Source organism: Micropterus salmoides, unplaced genomic scaffold (assembly GCF_014851395.1).
Source record: "Micropterus salmoides isolate LMB-PRFRI ecotype aquatic unplaced genomic scaffold, ASM1485139v1 Ms_hic_scaffold_18, whole genome shotgun sequence".
Lineage (NCBI taxonomy): Eukaryota > Metazoa > Chordata > Actinopteri > Centrarchiformes > Centrarchidae > Micropterus > Micropterus salmoides.
The window spans coordinates 8738918-8757616 of record NW_024040928.1 but is presented as its reverse complement, the minus strand read 5'-3'; the positions used below and the strand labels follow the sequence as shown (position 1 = coordinate 8757616).

The 18699-nt window shown below is 41.1% G+C and overlaps 1 protein-coding gene across 1 annotated transcript; it reads left to right on the top strand.

Annotated features, from left to right (window-relative positions):
• The first annotated feature begins 393 nt into the window (after nt 1-393).
• LOC119908459 (hormonally up-regulated neu tumor-associated kinase homolog) lies at nt 394-12942 on the top strand. The gene is made up of 11 exons (XM_038726152.1): nt 394-1030; nt 2857-2979; nt 3133-3302; nt 6463-6518; nt 6662-6800; nt 6990-7117; nt 8820-8955; nt 9745-9922; nt 10534-10617; nt 11184-11481; nt 11570-12942. The coding sequence occupies exons 1-11, from the start codon at nt 770-772 to the stop codon at nt 12352-12354; spliced, it is 2358 nt and encodes a 785-aa protein (XP_038582080.1). The 5' UTR covers nt 394-769; the 3' UTR covers nt 12355-12942.
• Nucleotides 12943-18699: the final 5757 nt, after the last annotated feature.

Sequence of the window (18699 nt, the reverse complement as noted above, 5' to 3'; positions counted from 1 at the left end):
TTCTACATTTTGGGAAAAAAATATATAAAATATATTTATTTTTACTGCTGAGACTTTGAGAAAGGAATGACAATACTGTCATGTTTGTACAGTAAAGTTTGTAATTAACACATTATATGTTGTTTGTTTAATTCATACAATGTGTAAAAATGTGTGGTTTTTAGGACAGAGCCATATTTCCAGTCTTTGTGCTAAGCCAGGAAAATTACCTGATTGTGTCAGTTAGACACTGAAATGGTATTAATGTATTAGAAAATACAGCTTCGAAGGGAACCCCAGGAAGTAAAGTAAGAAAGTTTGGATGGTTACTATGTAACTGTGAGCATCTGTGTGTACCTTAGTGTGTGCAAAGGGGGGGTAATTACGGTGTAGAATGTCCTCCTCATCACTGGAGCTGACCTAAGAACACAACAGTTAATCATCCACTAACAGGCAGAGGGAGACGCCAGTGTTGCATACTTCACTGCTGGACTGAAAAAGAGACACTTTAAGGCACTTGTATTTGTTAAAAGGTAAAACAACAGGGAAGAAAAGATCAGTCTTTCAACAGACAGTCTGGAATAAAGGACATACTTACCTTAGAGTGAAAGGATAACAAATCTGCAGTCAAGGACACGCACCTGCTCCTGAAGAAGGATTTTTAAGCAGCATTCTCACTTCTTCTGCATCTGTGTGTGTTAGTATGTGTGTTCTATGCGGACTGTCCTGTTTTTGGATTTGAGCGTGTGTGTGTGAGAGGCGGCCACATGGGGCCTGGGCCCTGTCTGGTATGCCAGCTGTAGCAGTGAAGCCTTCACCGGAGGACATGGTGGCGGAGGGAGAGGGCGAGGGAGAGAGCGGCGTGTCCCACTGGGAAGCCTCTGGGGCGGGCCGGGAGCGGCTGCCTCTGCCCTCACTGAAGGTCCCGAGGGATCTGCTGCGGAGCTTCCCCCACTCCAAACGGGTGGGATCCTATCTGGTAGGGAAGATGATCAACAAGGGATCGTTTGCCAAAGTGATGGAGGGGCTACACATCGGCACGGGAGAAAAGGTTGGTGCTCTCTCCCTGATATGAGAAAAAGAGTAAGGTGACATGATGCATCAGCTGGAGTAGTGGCACATTAGCCAAGAAAAAGATCACACATACAAGATCATGATTACACGGTTACAACTTGTGCACTTGTAACTGATAATTATAGTCACTAGGGTTTGAAGAAGGCAGTGGCCTATTATTATTCTTGTTATGTGTACAAAAACACAGTCAGACCCATCTGTAATTACTTTATTTCATAACCATGACTCTGAGAGGGATTTTACAGGAAAAACGTTCACCAGATTTAAAGAGGTCTGAAGTGGATTTGCTTCAGCTCAATATATTTAAAAAAAAAAAAAATCAAAAAAAAAGATTCATGCAGCACAAGCAGAAAATCTAATGCCAAGTAAACACAATTACAAAGTTATGATTTATGTTCTAATTAATGTTACGTATATAAATATGTAAACATGTTCAGACAAAATGTACATGATGTTAACTTTGTGTCCTAATATAAAAAACATGAGAATACTCTTCCAAATAGGCTATGAGACAACCATGCTAGTGTTTGGAAGTATTTCATAGTTTGTCTATTTTTGATGTTGTGGATCTTAATTGGGACTATATGGATGTGCACTTGTGCAGTGGAGGCAGGGCGTGTGTGTGTGTGTCTGTATAAATGTATGTGTAACTTTCTTTCACCGGTCACTGAGTCCCTGACCTGGTTGCCATAGTAATGACCAAACTCATCCTCGGGGGTGTTTGCTCCTCTTAACCCCTGTTACCCTCGACAGGTATAAGATCTGTGGAGATGAAGTTTCCAGCTGTACAAACACACACCCTTTTAGACATTTTTGTTGGATTTTAATTGTTAATTAAATGACAGAACACATAGTCATTGTTATATTTTTTACACAGAGTATAAATACATTTAGAAATAAATAAATAGGGGCTCCTGAGTGAATCGCCATTGGTTAAATTGCCTGAGTTAGTGAAGACCGTGAATGAGCAATAAACTCTACTTCCTTAACAACAACTGTTTAAATGCCTTTGAGCAAGACTCTGTAGCCACAACTACTAGAACAGCAAGCAGTAATAGAACTATAACTGTGGTTATACTGATTATCTCCCATTGTTAATGTTTGGTTCTGTTCCTGTTCACATGTGAACTAATAGATCACCAAATTTGGAAGTATGGGGGTAAATCAATGTCAATATCATTGCAAATGCACAGGCTCACAAATATGTATTACAATTTGTAAACACAAAATACAATCTACAAATAGATCCAAAATCCACAAACAAACACATCATGAGACACAAACAGAAATCAGTGACAATTTTAAAAACACAATTTGAATGAATGCAAAATGATTTGTCTGCATGTGTGGGTCATTTTCTATTTATGGATTGTTTCACATTTGTTTTCAGGATTTTGACACTACTAATTGCTTCGTATTTGTCTACAAATCATTTTGAGACTATTTTAACACAGAGGGTGAATACAATCCACAAATGTAGTCAGCCAGTCAGGGGTATTGCTTGCTACGTGACCTCCTCTATAAGCCTTTCACTGAAATATGTCAGAATGTGTACATATGCCCAATGTGCCCTTAAGTGTTGTGTGCATTTGTCCCACAGGTGGCATGTACTTTGTGATTTCAATTCTATTAATTGATCTGGTTCTGTCAAATTACAAATTGTAACATATATTTGTAACTCATAGTCTTTTCATTTACAATGATACTGACGTCAATTTACCTCAATTTGGAACAAACTTTTAATAAAAAGGAGCAACATTTGTATTTGTGCACACTCGTGTGTGTGTGTGTGTGTGTGTTTAGGTGGCCATTAAGGTGATCGACAAGAAGAAAGCACGGCAGGACTCATACGTGCTGAAGAACATGAAGAGAGAACCTCGAATTCATCAGATGGTCCGACATCCTCACATCGTCGTCCTGCTGGAGGTAGAACAATAACACACATATTCATATGGATGGAGTCAATGTCACACCTGCTCAAATCAGATAAAATTTATCAAAGGTTATCATATACTTACTGCTGTTGAATACGCCTGTCAAATTAATAAGCATGTGAATAACAAAATAATGGGTGGACAGACTCTTGAGACAGAGAACAGCTACTACATGGCCATGGAGCTGTGTGCTGGAGGAGACCTGATGGACAGGATCTGTGAGAGGAAGAGGCTGGAGGAGAGGGAGGTGCGGCGCTACACTCGTCAGATCCTCTCTGCTGTGGAACACCTGCACAAATACGGCATTGTACACAGGTGAGACTACACCCACATAATAAGCAGTGTGAGAGTCATCTGCCTCATACTGGGTTAGTTACTTTTACTCTTTGCACAGGAAGTCAGGAAGTCAGGAGTCTTCTAACTCCTTCTTCTAACTGCTTTTCTTTATTTAGTTTCCTTTGTGATTGATATGTATTCAATCAATGTATTATTTTCTAAGTTGTATACAGAGTATATAATGTCATTGTCAAAGTAATGGATGTTCATTCTGATTAAACATCATTTAAGTGCTTTAGCAAGCATACATTTCAAACAGTTTGCCATTTACAACTTCTCACATTTAAAGGCTTGCTTGTGTTTTCCTTTACATATGGTTGTGGTATTTTTCAGTGATGATGAAATTACTACTAAATTATCTGTATAGAGACAACACTTCATTCTCTGGTACCTGGTAATGCACATTGTCATTCATTTGGACATTTTATACATAAATTAATTATTGCATAATTGAATAATAATAACTAATAAAAAAAGTAGATTAAGTGACAATTATAATAATTCTACACTTGTAGAAAAAAGGAAAGCAAAAGTCTACAGAAATGTTGAACTTCCTCCACCAGTAAGCACTGATTTTAAAATACGAAATACGCTATTCGCTGTTGTTTCCTGAACTCACTGCTGGTTGGCACTTTACTCCAGGAAATTTCTCCACCTGTCCACAAATCCAGCAACTGTAATTTTTACACTTTTTTATGGAATAAAGAAACAAGAAATAAACTATCAATAAGTGAGCTTTAGAGGTGCTGATAGGCAGCTTGTGTTACCTTTGGACGGAGCGAGGCTAGCTGTTTCCCCCTGTTTTCAGTCTTCATGCTAAGCTTACCATCTGCTGGCTCTAGCTATGTATTTACCGTACAGACATGAGAGTGGTATCAATCATCAAGTTTATTTCCAAAAATATTGAATTTTTCCTCTAATAATTTACAGGTCACCAGAATTTCAAGTTGAAACTGGGGAGAATTTCGGTTGAATGATTAAAAAAATACTCATCTAACAAATCTAGCACAGCTTTAATCTAGATGTTTGGACATCTTTTGGCATCCAAATGACCAAAACCATGCTTACTGGCTGGGGCGGACTGGGGCAAAAAAATGTCCTGGGAATCATCAATCTCACCATATCACTGGAGCTTTGCCTGGCTCTGGGGGCTGTTTTGGCTTTGACTCTGTTTTGTTATTGCCCTTACCTCAATTACAAGTCTGTAATTTCGAGGCACTTTGCTGCACCTGCCTTGAGCGACTTCTTTTTTTTTCTCCCTCTGCTTTTCAGCACCACCTTTGCATTTTATCGCATGTTGTTTTTTTTTATTCCATGGTTTTTGAAGCACAAATAACCGGGCTAGGGGTTAGGTCCATGTTTCAACCATTTCAATATGTCCAGATGTGGAGTGTGTGATTGATTGACATAGCCAATCATATTAAAACGGCCCCAATGTAACCACACACTGTGGTTCATCAAGGCACATACCAATTGATTTTCAACTGCAGTTTCTTGTCTATTTTTTTAATACTATGTTGTGTATTGGCCCAATTGTCCAACAGTCCACCGGGACTCCCAATGGCGAGTATGGCCTTGCTTACTGGGCTAGTTTAACAGTCAACCCATCAAGAGCATGTGATGTAGAAAGTGTTTCTGATCTCGACCCAATTAGAGATTTGGCAAAACCACTAAGTAAAACAAAGGCACTCATATATTATTGTCTCAAAATGTTGCTGTCCAAGAGAGCCAAACCTACAGTACCTCCAAACAGTAGCTGTTTGTTGCATAGTGGATGTTAAGGTTGGGCTTTGTACATTCACACGCATGTATACACACTTGTGAGCACACACATCACACAGGGTAGTTTGCAGGGCATTAACAGCCTACAGAGGAGGAAAAGCTGCAAGAAAGGCTGTATATGGCACAGTGCAGTGTGGGAGTTGATAGTGTTATTTCGGTGCCATTTTAGTATGTGTAGGCGTTAGAGACCCAACACCCTCCACACACACACACACACACACACACACACACACACACACACACAATATGCACATTGCTGGGCTTTGGTTTAAGACCTTGGCTCCTCTGAAGGTGGGAATGTGATTACCAGGCAATGACCTCATCATCCTGCGCCGGCGCCATGATTCACACATCATCACAACATCATGGACTTCCTCTCTAATGAAGTCCCTAAACGACGTCGCTCTCAACCCTTCTATTGCACCTCTCTCTGTCACTCACACACACACACACACACACACACACACACACATTCACTCTCCACCACAGTCCCACACAGAGATGATTAAACTGGAAATAAATGGAAAGTTTGCACTTAAATGCACCTCATGCCACCCACATCCAGTTGGTTCACCGCATACATTTTCTCCTTTATGACAATGTCTGCTCTCACTCTCTCTTGCTCTTTTTCCTTCTTTCTTCCTCCATCTGTCTTTGAACTTTTCTTGGGTTGTGTGTGCAGCGTTCTCTGGATTTTCGGGACCCTGAGTGTCTGTTGGTTAGATGAAGGCAGATGAAAGGAACATGGCTGATTCCCAGGCTATAGTTTATAGGGGGATCTCCTTCTCCGAACCGCAGATTTTCATTTAGCTTGGTAGTTTTAGAGCAGGCGACGTGGTTGGTGGCGAGGCTGGGGTACTTTCAGGGGAGTCAGGCAACTTTTCCAGGTGAACAGAGAGATACTACTTTGGTACAAAGGAGCGAGTAAGTGAAGAAGAGCTTCACTTTGGCCTCATGATGGGTGAAGGTTTTTACAAGTCCAACACAAACTAATCTCCCAAATTACCACTGAATGTTCATCCAGAAAAAAAACTGAAATAAAAACTGAAATAAAACTATTTTTCACCAGTGTTTTTAAAGCTTGTGCTCAACCCAAACCTAAATTTAGCTTTGGTTTTCCTTTGCTTCTGTGGGTCCAGTCTGGTCCAATCTCATCTGGTTGTCCATAAATACACAGAGAACGCTTAGTAAGCCCAAATGCACAACGCAAGAGTTCTTCAATTTAACAACTAAAGTGTAAAGTGTTCCAAAACACTCATCTGTAAGGAGAAATTTAGGCAGGACAGAATTCATGAAAACACTACAGTGAACCATATTGTTCCTTGTGGCCTAACAGCTCTCTTCTTTCCTCCTGTAGAGATTTAAAGATTGAAAACTTCCTCCTGGATGAACATAACAACATAAAGATTGTGGGTATGTTGGCATTCCTTCACTGACATCTATCAGACAGCATACAGAGTACTGATGCAAAGTGTTTCAGCATGGCAGAACCTGTCTTAGCTATCTAGTGCATCTGTATATGTGCTCCACTGTTAAAATGATGATGTTTCTCACAGACTTTGGCCTGAGTAACACTCTGAAGGCTGAATCCTTGTCTCTGGATCTCCTCAACACCCAGTGTGGAAGTCCTGCCTATGCAGCCCCTGAGCTGCTCGCTCACAGGAAGTATGGACCCAAAGTGGACGTCTGGTCCGTGTAAGTGATAAAGTCTCAGTATGTCTGTTAAGGAAGTCTGCTGTCCAGCCTGTTCAATCATAGCTTAGTGTGGCTTTGTGGAAAAGCTGAGGCAGTTTTTCTTTGGTGTTATTTGATGCATTTCTGTGTATGCCTCTTGTAAATATTTGTGTTTCTTGACATTTTACTTGTGTGTCTGTGTGTGTGCAGAGGTGTGAGTATGTTTGCCATGCTGACAGGGACTCTTCCCTTCACTGTTGAGCCTTTCAACATCAAACAGCTGCACCAGAAAATGGTCAGCGGAGAGATTGGCAGCCTCCCCAGTGACATAAGCAAAGGTAATACTGGAAATACTAGCAAGAAATGTCATTAGACAAAACAAAACCACAGAAAAAGAATTTGGCATATTATTATGCAATAATGTGTTTTATCAGCAAAGCATTTTTGTGAACCAAAAACAAAAGTTTTAAATATCAAAGACCAAATGAAAGATGTTCTTCACACTGATTGAATTTGCCTTTGAAAAAGTCTAGTAAGCACTTGAGTGAGAACTAATTTGAATATGAAATGCCAAATATGCATTAATGATAATAGTGAGTAATATTTTTTAAGCTTTTGTAAATGACTCTTTGCAAACACAAACTGGGATTTAGTCTTGTTTCTACAGACCACTGGCCTGTCATGAGACAGAGAATTGAAGGAAAGTGTTTTACACTTGTTTCTTCCACTTGTTCTGTACCAAGTACATAGTGGCCTTTGTGTCTCTGTTTCTCTCTCTTTTATTTTGGTCTCTCTTTCTCACACATAGTCACTCCATTACACTCTGTCATGGCGCCATGTCACCACAAACAAACATAGCTCCTGTTACTGTGGGCAAAACCAATCCGACTCCGATGCCCTGAAACTGTGACAAGATCAGATTAGTGGCTGTATCGTTGCCACAGATGGGCATCTGAGACATCGACATAAACTTGTAGACTTTATTCTGCATCTGAATCAGTCTGTGTTTTTACCATTTGTAATTCTGCTAGCTCATTCATTTCTTTTCTTGTAATTTTTTGTCTTTCTTTTGTTTGTTTTGCAATGTTTTGGTGATGTCATGTTTTTAATTTAAATAATATTACTTATCACTTCTTTGTATGATTTGTTATGTTATCTTTACCCTGTTTTTAGACTTTTATTATTGCAAACAAACTGTCTTCAGAAACTATTATTCCACAGGCTCATAGATTAAAAGCTACAAATGGTGGATTTGATTCTATCAGTGATAAACAAAATGTGTTAACCCTGATTGAGACAAGCTGCTTTGGCTCTGTCATTGAAAGCAAGGAAACTGATAGTAGCAAATTGAATGGAGTACTCTTGGCTAAGATATATGTGAATGTGGTAGCCATCCTGTTGGAATCTATCTGCTCCTCCAGACTGTGGTGCTTATCAAGAATCCCCATCAGGAGTCAAACTATCAACCCCGCTTGGTTGTTACAGGACAGCTCTATGTCACAGGCTGACAGGCTAAATTGGTTCTCTGAAGGGAAATCCTGCATCTCTCCAAGCTGTTCTCTCGGATACAGTTCCAGTGAAGACACAATGAGTGGCATCAGTCTGGCAGTCTGGAGTAGTTGTGTAACATTGGGTCATTTAGTTTTGTCCATTTTGGCCAGGCAAGATTTGTGCAAAAATCATACATGCATTGTTTGTGATCTGATCTTAAACTCCATCAGTCTGCATGCTAATGTACCCTTTAGCCAGATAAGCCACTGATCCAAAACTGCTACTCAATAACCAACCCAGAGCCCTGCATGGACATAGTATAGATGAATATGAAGCGTAAAGACCATTTAGCATAACCTCTTACAAGCGCATTTGGGTTTAATTCTTACAACAAAATGGTTGTTGATCAGCAGTTGCTCCATATGAGATGACTGACAATTTATAAAATTTTAACTGGGCAGTGAGAATTTCCACCCTCAGAAATGCAGAAATCGCTGAATTCAAAATTCTGAAAATTAAAGAAATAAAGGTACACTGCTCCTTCTTCAGGTGCGGCGGCATTTGTGTTGTCCCTCCTAGAGCCAGACCCAGATAAGAGACCCAGTGTCAGAGCTGCGATGGAGGAGAGATGGATCAATGAGGGATACGCAAAGAAACCACTACGCACACTCTCTCATAAAAACAGGTAGAGATCTAGTGCATGACTACACTTAAACACACCCACTACTAACACACCCTAAAGCAAGTGAAACCTCTTTTCCACGTATGCAGCTGAAATAAAGTGACATAGTTTTAATAATATATTTTGTAGGGGCGCTGGTCAGTTCACCAGGTAGAGAATGCTACACCAGACACAAAGGTTATGTCCTCTCTCTCCCACATTTTCTCTCTCTTTTCAGCTGTTCTATCAAATAAAGTCAAAAAGCCCTCAAAATATTATATTTTGCCAAATTTAACAATTTTATATACTACAAAAAGTTACAGTTTATCATATTATTTTCTAAATATATCTAAAGATAGAGAAAAGTGAGTAATATATGCCCATTATATTCTTTGACACTATATTTGTAACCTACTGTAAGTGTATATGTTTGCACCATGAGAGCAAAGTGAGACACAAAGAGGGAAAGTTCTGCAGTAAACATTACAATGTGGGCAAAAGAACCAAGAAGGAAATTGTTGCGAGTTTTCTAACAAAATGAAATTTTTTGTGGTCAGTAGGGTAACAGCTTTGAATATTATAGCATGACTAAAAGGCTCTTATCACTTTACGCAGTGTGGAAATGCAATCATGTGTGGCTCCTCCTGGCAATAGTGCATTTTCTGAAATCCACATGAATGAACCAAGAACTGTTCCAGCTCTGTTCTGCTCACAGCTGAAAATAATCAAACCAAAACCCTTCGGTTAGCTTCACTCTTCACACTTTACCTTTCTAACTGTTTTCCCATCCCTCTCTCTCTTGTTATTTCCCAGGTTGTGTCCAGAGGATCTCAACTCGTCTGTGCTGGCATACATGACAGAGACGCTGGGCTACTCCCTCTCTGAAATCATACACACACTCACCACTAACCGTCCCTCTGCCATCATGGCCTCCTATCATCTGCTGCTCAACAAACTCAGCAGGAGCCAGAAAGGAGCCAAGGCCAGCAAGGTTCACACATCAAGTCAACCTAGTCAAGCTCAGCTCACAATCCCAGCACATCAGCTTATAGCAGCCAACTTAAAGCTAGCCACATCAGCTGACAGCTCAGCTGATTGTTATCTTAGCCTTCATTGGGATTCATTCATTCCAGGCATCTGATTTAAACTGCTATAGCCCCTTATTGCTTCCTCTGCAAGCAGCTTGTAATCCGCCACCACTCCAGCTCCTCCTTTCAGGCCGTATCTGATTAATCATGTCATTTTGTTCTTAATGCCTGCTCTATTCTGTACCCCGGGGTGGGGTGGGGTTTCTTGCTGCTCTCTGCCTCGGGCTTTCCATGAATGGACATGGATGGGCAGGGAGGTGCTCTCCCAGCTATATGGCTTTTCCACGTAGGCATGTGGAAGGGCAGAGAGGTGTGCTCTCCCTGCGCAAATATCAGTTTATTTGATGAAATGAACACACACACACACACACACACACACACACACACACACACACACACACACACACACACACACAAGTACGCTTTTCTGATGCCATTAGTTTAGTATATATAGCATAAAATACACAAGTGCTCTGTTATGAAGTTTTAACAACTGAAAATTTTGATTTGGCAGAAGCTAGAGAGTAATGACTGGAGTATTCCCAGCAAGAATACATGGAGAGAGAGGAATAGCACTGAATCAAAGACTCAGCAGCAGGTAATTTTGTCAGTAACATCATAAACACAAATACAGTATTCATTATGAGATGTTAAAGTAATAGTATTATATTAAAAGATATGAGTGCTGTTGTTCTATGTATGTTACCAACAATGACAGTCCATGTCTCAGTGCTTTCTGGCTTCCCCTTCTCTGTCTGTGGCACTCAGCCCCAAGCCCTTTTGTTCCTATGAAGACAAAAATCTTTAGAAACTGTGCATTTGTTGAGGACTATTTTCAGCAGCAGATTATTACAGATTTGGTGCACAAGTCAGTATTTCCTGGAGCCTGAAGCTGTATGTAGGACAGAAAATAAGGTACAGCACCCTTGTTCATGGCAATGAAGAAAGATGCCTGCATGCATTCGACCAGATGCTGTAGCCCTGTTTGCTTGTTGCAAATAGTCCAATCAAGTGTGTATAAGCAAAGGAAGTGTTGTGGTTTTATTGGAAAGAGTCAGGCAACTTACTATTTCAGGTGATATGTGATCACAGTCTTTGTTACCCTTATGTGCTAGTAGAAAACATGCTTGGGCCTCCTGACAACTATTCATTGCTTGTTTTTAGAATGAACCAACCAATGAAAAAAGCTCAAAGCAGTCCAGCAGGCCTCTAAGAGCCCAACAGACCACTGAATGTCAGAGCAACAGGAAGAGGCCTGAGGACCTGCACAGAAAGGACCACCGTGAGGACGTGGAGAACCGTCCACCCTCTTCATCTTTACCCCAGCTTCCTTACTCTGCCTCCCCTTTAGTACCCCCTCGCCTTCCATCCCCCTCCCCTGCCCCTCTGTCCACCGAGGATAGGGCCACTGATGAGGAGATCGCCATCACGTTGAACACCAGAGAGACCCTGTTTCCTGAAGGTAAGGATTTATAGCATATGCAGAAACAGAAGGCACATGCACAGGACAGTGTGTGACATTCAATACTGCATCTGTGTGTTTGTTCCAGTGTCTGTGTTCAGAGACAGGGAACTCGTCCATCATTCTCCTCCCAAAAGCTCTGCATCTCAACTCTATGACTCTGCCCCTTGCCAAGTCCCCTTACCCTCTGAGCCAACCAGAGACAGCAGCACATCAAGACCGATCCGACACACACACCTGCTCAGGACGACTCAGTCAGACGGGGCGGCTGACCTTGGATCAGACTGCTTCCACGACAAATGCCAACAGGATGACCGCTCTCATCACCTGAGCATTAACGAGCGTCTGGAGAAGCTGCAGACATTTTATTCCTCAGAGAAGAATGGCATCTCTCCTAGGATGCTCCTAGAGGCCGACACAAACACCACCCACTCTCCAGACAGAGACCTCCTGGGTACTAAGGCGATGACGCAGACATCACCTTCTGCCCCTTTGCCCCGCCTGCGCAACATCGGGCTAAAAGACGGACGAGGCAGGAAGATGACATGGGTAGGGTTGACCCGACCCGGGCCCCCAGGACTCCTGGTGAACGGGTCTAAACCACCCGCCTTCCCGTCACAGAGACAACATACTTTGGTCATTAAGAGCCTCAGGCATGAGAGAGGCAAGAGAAGAGATCTGTCGGCAGCAGCAGGAGGAGGCGGTGGAGAAAGAAGGATGGCAGGGGGTGGGATGAATGGAGCAAAGAGGAACTCAGTTCAGTTACGTTCATCTCTCCAGCGTCGGGTGGCGGAACTGAATCTGCCGCTGCTTCCTGCAGCCCTGCAGGGAAAGGCAGAGAGGAAGAACCAGCTACACAGTATGGACTACTGATACATATGTAGATGGGAGGACACTATAGAGAGGCAATGAAAGTGGCTAGAAAAAAGTGCTATGGAAATACAGAAAATATAGGACTGAGGTTAATAGACACATTTGGAAATCAGATTAGCAATTACATATACTAGCCTGTAGTGAAGTAGGGGCTACACTAAGTTGAATTAAAGAGAAGAAGAATAAAGGGTTGATTGTATGATATACTGATTACAGAAAGAGCAGCAGTTGAGAACTGTGTGCATAGACATTTTGAGGAACAGGTCAGTCCAAAAACAGCAGCTACATAAAGATGCTAAAGCTATTATTCTCTACTTATACAGTTTTGATTCATGCCTTGCTCACGAACAGGACTCTAAACAACATACAGTATGCTTCATTTATATGCTGCAGTGCCAAAAACTTCATTTCTGACCAAGCTCATCTATTTTAATGCAACCTTTGGTGGCTAGGCTTTGGTCTAGCTACTCTTATCCATCTTCTTCTGTAATTTCAGCATGTTAAGCTCCACCCATCACAATGTGAAGTGCAGAATGCACACAGACATTTGGTTCTATTTGTATTCACTGTTCTTAAATACATTTTTGTACTACCATTGAAAGTCAAAGTAAAAACAAGTTTCAAATCTACCTGAACCTCTTGTTATGTGTCTTTGTGGCAAAGTTCCTGCTCAATTAGGAATATCATGATCAGCTGTATATATATATTTTCTGCCATTTGCCTATGGCGCTAAAGGAAACCCTGGGCTTTAAGAGTTCCCTCTAAAGTGACTGCATCCATTTTTTACTACAATATAAAGTTCATTTCACACATCAACACATCACAAAATTTGCAGAAACATCCATCCATCGCCAACTGCTTATCCTGCGTACAGGGTCGCGGGGGGGCTGGAGCCGATCCCAGCTGACATCGGGCGAAAGGCGGGGTACACCCTGGACAGGTCGACAGTCCATCGCAGGGCCACACATAGACAAAAAACTGCTCACACTCACACTCACACCTAAGGACAATTTAGGGTCACCAATCAACCTAGTCTGCATGTCTTTGGATGGTGGGAAGAAGCCGGAGCACCCGGAGAGAACCCACGTGGACACGGAGAGAACATGCAAACTCCACACAGAAAGGCCGGGGCAACCGGGGTTTGAACCCACGACCTCCTTGTTGTGAGGCGACTGGAGAAACATGTTCATATTTAATTTATTTAAATATAATGCACACATCGATCAACATTTCTGTGCCAGTGTAATTTTCAACTGCAGTCATTTGGCAATATGTTCTTCAACCAATGAACAAATAAGACGTTATGAGTTGTTAGAGAGCAAATATCTATTGCCTGCTAAGGTGCCTGTGTAAAATAATTTTATTTAAGCACTAGCTTAAATATTGAGAAGAAACTAGCATTAGCTTTGGTATTTTTTCTTGGCTGATGGCTAGCTAAGAATGTATCAGTACGTTCGAACGTCTTTCCCTTGTCAATTTTACTGTATGCCCACCACAGGCACCACAAAAACGGTACTAATATGCACATGTGAAAGATGTAAAAAAAAAAAAAATTTAAATTTAAAAAACACTAAGATGTATACAGCAACTTAATTTAATCTGGTCCCCATTAGCAGATGCTATCTAGCAGTCTGTTCCCCATTTATAATCTTAGACTCAGGTGCATATCTAAACTGACAACTAATCAGGATTTTGTTAGTGCTACCACAACTATTTGTTTGGTAAACTGATGAGCTGACACGTCTCACATTACAGTTTGTAGTGCTTTGCGGTATGGACGAGGACCAAAATGGCCAGGGTGAAATCATTGCAGTAACCTCAACTTGGAAACAGTTTTGATATTTTCGATGAACCATGTTACAACTACCAACACAGGTTTGAAGCTCCATCTTTTACTTGACCATTTTGTTAGATATTTAGCTTTTCACTGCACAACGCCAGTTGTTCACTAGACCACGGTGAGTGTGTCACATGTGCTTACTAAATGATTTGTCACAGTACTGCAAAGCTAATTTATACCCAAAAGTTCATGCTTTAACAATCTTTCTCCCAAATCTCTGACAAGTGTCTTTTCCCTCATACGCCTTCTGTCTCTGCACTCTTCTTTCCTCATGTCACTGTCTCGGGATCATTAATATTCAGGCTTGCTGCAAAGCGGTGGAGGAATCTGGTTGCTGCTTCGTGGTGCTCTTCGTGGCTGCTAAATAATTGATTCATTGTTACCTGATACTCTGTGTGCATGTGTGTGTGTTGGGGTATGGCGCAAGTTCTGTGAGTGCCCAATAAGGACAGATTGAACCCACTGAGGTGGACACATCCCCACTCCAGTTACATCTCTGGCTACTTAACAGTGATATGAACCAGTAAGCTCTGATACTGTATCAGACAAACACACACACATTCAAACTGCACAATGGCAGTGCACTAAACAAGAATGGCTGGTTAACAGTCAACTTCCCATGTTCACTAAGCCTAAAGAAATACAGGCAAGGGCACTTGCCAGACACCAACTAAGATAATTTCAGTGTAATCCTGTGACACAAACTCTTTAAGTACACATTAGCACTCATGCAGAAGACCCACCAAAAAAACTACAAAAGCTTTGTTTTGGATGTTGGAGATGTTCCCTGCGCTAAAACAAGTCAAATCACTAAACGAATCAAATACCCTCTCCTTGAGAACTGAGCTTGGTCAGAGTGAATCTGAATGGTGCATGTGCGTAAGATTTGGACAAACAAGAACAAGGTACAGGACGGAAAACTGTTTAATAATGCATGTTGCACATAAGAATGTATCCATGGCTACTGGAACACAGCGTTCACAGTCAACATTATGCCGTCAGAAGAGTCTGCCTTTAACAGCAACATCAAGCGGCAACTTAAAACATCTTTCCATGTGTATCAATGATACCGTGAGCGACACCACAAAATCAAAAGTAAATAGCAAAGTGAAAGTCTACACATAAAGCTTATGAGTCAGTACTTTGTAATCTCATCCATGAAATTCCGCAACAGTTTATAGCGGTACTTGGAACCCGTTCTTTTATAAAGAGCAGTGGGCAAAAGTATATCTGCCCAGCGGGGTTAGAGCAAGCACAGGTTGAAATATCTATAGATCTGTGTGGCTATAAATGCGTGCTGTGTGTATTTATGTGTTTGAGTTTGTGATAGAGACAAAGAGTTCAAACAGAGGTCAAGGCTTGAGACGCCAGTCAGACTTTAGTCAGAAAAAGGATGTCTTCAGACTTTCTGCAAGACATGAGATTTGAAAGTCTCAAGTTTTGAGCTGGTGAAATCTCAGAATAATAAAAAATAAATAAGACTACAAGACCCAATTTGCCTCTTAAGCTTAATTACCCATATCTTGAGACTTGACTTGAGCCTTGACTAGGACTTGACCTAGAACGGACTCCACCTAAACATCTCTGGTTGCACAACATCATACTGTTGCTACATGCTGGTTTCAGCAGGTTGTTGTTTTCTTCTGCAGCTTTGCTGATGAACACAATCATACTGTAAAGTGTCAGTTGCCAGTAGAGTTCATCTGTCTCTGGCTTTACAGAGGAAGCAATTCACAAGGTCTTACGGAGACCTGTATCTTTTCTCCTCTCCCATCCTGAGACGCATTCTCACCTTTGATCGGCTTTACTGGCATCCTCCCACTCTCCGTTGCTAATATGGCAAAATCTAGGTTAAGTTGCATTGAAGTTTCAGCCACTGTCATGCCCAATTAGGTAGGACGCTATGGCCAGCTGCAGTCACTGGAAGTAAGTCACGCATGTGTGTGTTTAATTGGTTTCTTGGCATTATTAAAGACACAAAACATGCCTGGACATGTCTACTTGGTACTTGTCCACCAGCAACTGTTTCTTCTGATTTTTGTTATTTTGGGTTGAGCTAGTTACTTAATGAAGAAGTCTCAGAACAGACAGACTTATATGCTGTTGGAATCCAAACAAAGAGGATTTAAACAGGTCCTAAATTATTTTTGTCTTTCTTATTTCACCTTGACAGAGGCATGAGGTTGTAAATCCACACGGTATTCAGTCCAGTCGAGTACGGCTGTGCACTCGCTGTACACCACTTTAGGTCACATGCACCAAGGAATGTTCACACAGTGATGCGAATTTTCAATTGTACACATGTTAGCTGTAAGTTACCTAGCAATGGATGTGTAGTCGTGTCTGTGGGAGTGTGCCTGTGTGTTCAGATCAGCGCCCAACTCAACTCAGAACTCACCAAAAAATATTTTCTGCTATTGCCCCCAGTCTCTCCTTTCCCTCTAGTCTCTTCACATTTTTGAAACTGATTCATAAATTCCCTGTATAAGCCTGAACTTTTCGCTCAAGTTGAAACATTTTGTGTGTTTGTATTAATTCACACACAAAAATATTTTTCCAAGCGGCAACCTCCAGGGCTGAAAAGTTAAAGTTCCAATGTGTAATATTTAGGAAACGCAGAAATAATATACATAACTGTGTTTTAGTGGTGTATAAATACCATACATAATAAACTGAATGAAATGAGCTAACATGTTTACCATCTTAGTTTAGCATGTTAAAATGCTAACATTTGCTAGTTAGCACTGAGAACAAATACAGCTAGTTTTGAAAATATTTAGTCTCAAATTAAAACTTTGACGGTGTTGATGCTGATGGTGTGAGCTGAAAAGTTGAGGCATTGCCAAAGACAATGAATTCTAAGGAAGGCAGATACGTCTGTACAGAATTTCATGGCAATATGTACAATATCTTTTGAGATATTTCAGTCTGGACCAAAGTAGTGGTCCCAAAAGCCACCCTGCTATCAACAATAATGATGAACATGCTGAAAACTAACATACCCAGATTCCAGTCTGAAAGCTGAAACCTTCATAAGATGTGTGTGTACACGTTGTGGATGTATGACCATCTATGCCATCATTTGATATATTGCAGCTTAATCCCTGTGTTAATGACTGATGAGAGATGTGTCCTTTGTGTTTGCTTTCTCATAGAACAAATGCAGGATTAAGAGCCGAAACAAAAGGATGAACATGCAGCTGCCCCCAACATCAACTTCCAGATACAATGACTAGGAAAACCCCAGCATTATTGTATGATAAACCAGAAAAACCAAAGTAAAAATGCAAATGAATGAAATGTAGCTAGTTTAGCATAATATCATAATTTGAACTAGATCTTAATTTTCTAATAATAATACTGATATGGACAATGTATAACGGTGGTCACCTGGAGGCCACAGGGGTTACAGGTGCAGTGGTTATGGAATGAAATGGATGGTGTTACTCCATTAGCACTTCAATAGTCTTAGGTGTCTCTGAGAATAATCGCCATGCCCATCACAGTGCGTGTGTGTCAGGCTGGGCAAGCCTGTGTCCTGGCGTGTCTGGTTTCTAATGATGGTCATCCATAATTGAGTGTCACCTCACAGGGGGAGCAGTCCCGGGTGGCGCAGTGGTTTAGTAGGCTCCAGCTGCCCGTCATGACAGTGTGTGTGTGTGTGTGTGTGTGTGTGTGTGCGTGCGTGCGTGCGTGCATGAGTCATGGGGGTCAGCGGCGCACAAAACGTCCAGCGTCGCAGAGCAGCAACCCGAGCCGAATGCTATTTAATTGATGCCACGTCTTATTAACTGTCAGTTCAGCATTAACACCAGCTAATTCACTAAAATACACCCCGACCAGAGGGACACTGTGTCACTTTAACCTCAACATATGGGACCTCTACCTCCACAGCAGGGTCAAAAAGAAGGTATCAGAAAATTGGGTGATTATCTAGGCAGTGAAAGCTAGATTTTCTATCAAATCACTGAACGAATTTGAGGAAAAGGTCCTTACAACTGAGTTACTGAGCCTTGATTTTAACACACAATTAACACTAGCATATGTAGAATTTTTTGGTGACTATAACATCTTGCTAAAAGATGTTGATGGCATAAGTCTCCTTTTTGATTGTGCTGGTCTTGTGTAGAAAAAGTGGGACAATCCTATTGATAGTCACGTGAATTGCCATCCTTCAGTGCCATGGGAGCGGCGTTTTAATTCTATGACTGGAATTAGCCCAACATTGCCTGTTAAAAATTTTTGGGATCACTTTATCACAAGCTGGGTTCACACATCTTTTACCAATACTTTAAAGATCAGTTATTAGCCATTAATAACAACATGCTTATGCTGATGAATCATATTTGAGTTATTAGTAAATGCTCATGTTTCTAACATAGTTTCTCATTTGGAGGGGTAATAAGTGATTTATTAAGGGTAATAACATAAATACTGCAGTTAGATGTGACAAAATTCAATATTAAAGCTAAATTTAGTAAGTCACCTTAAATGATTAATGTTCA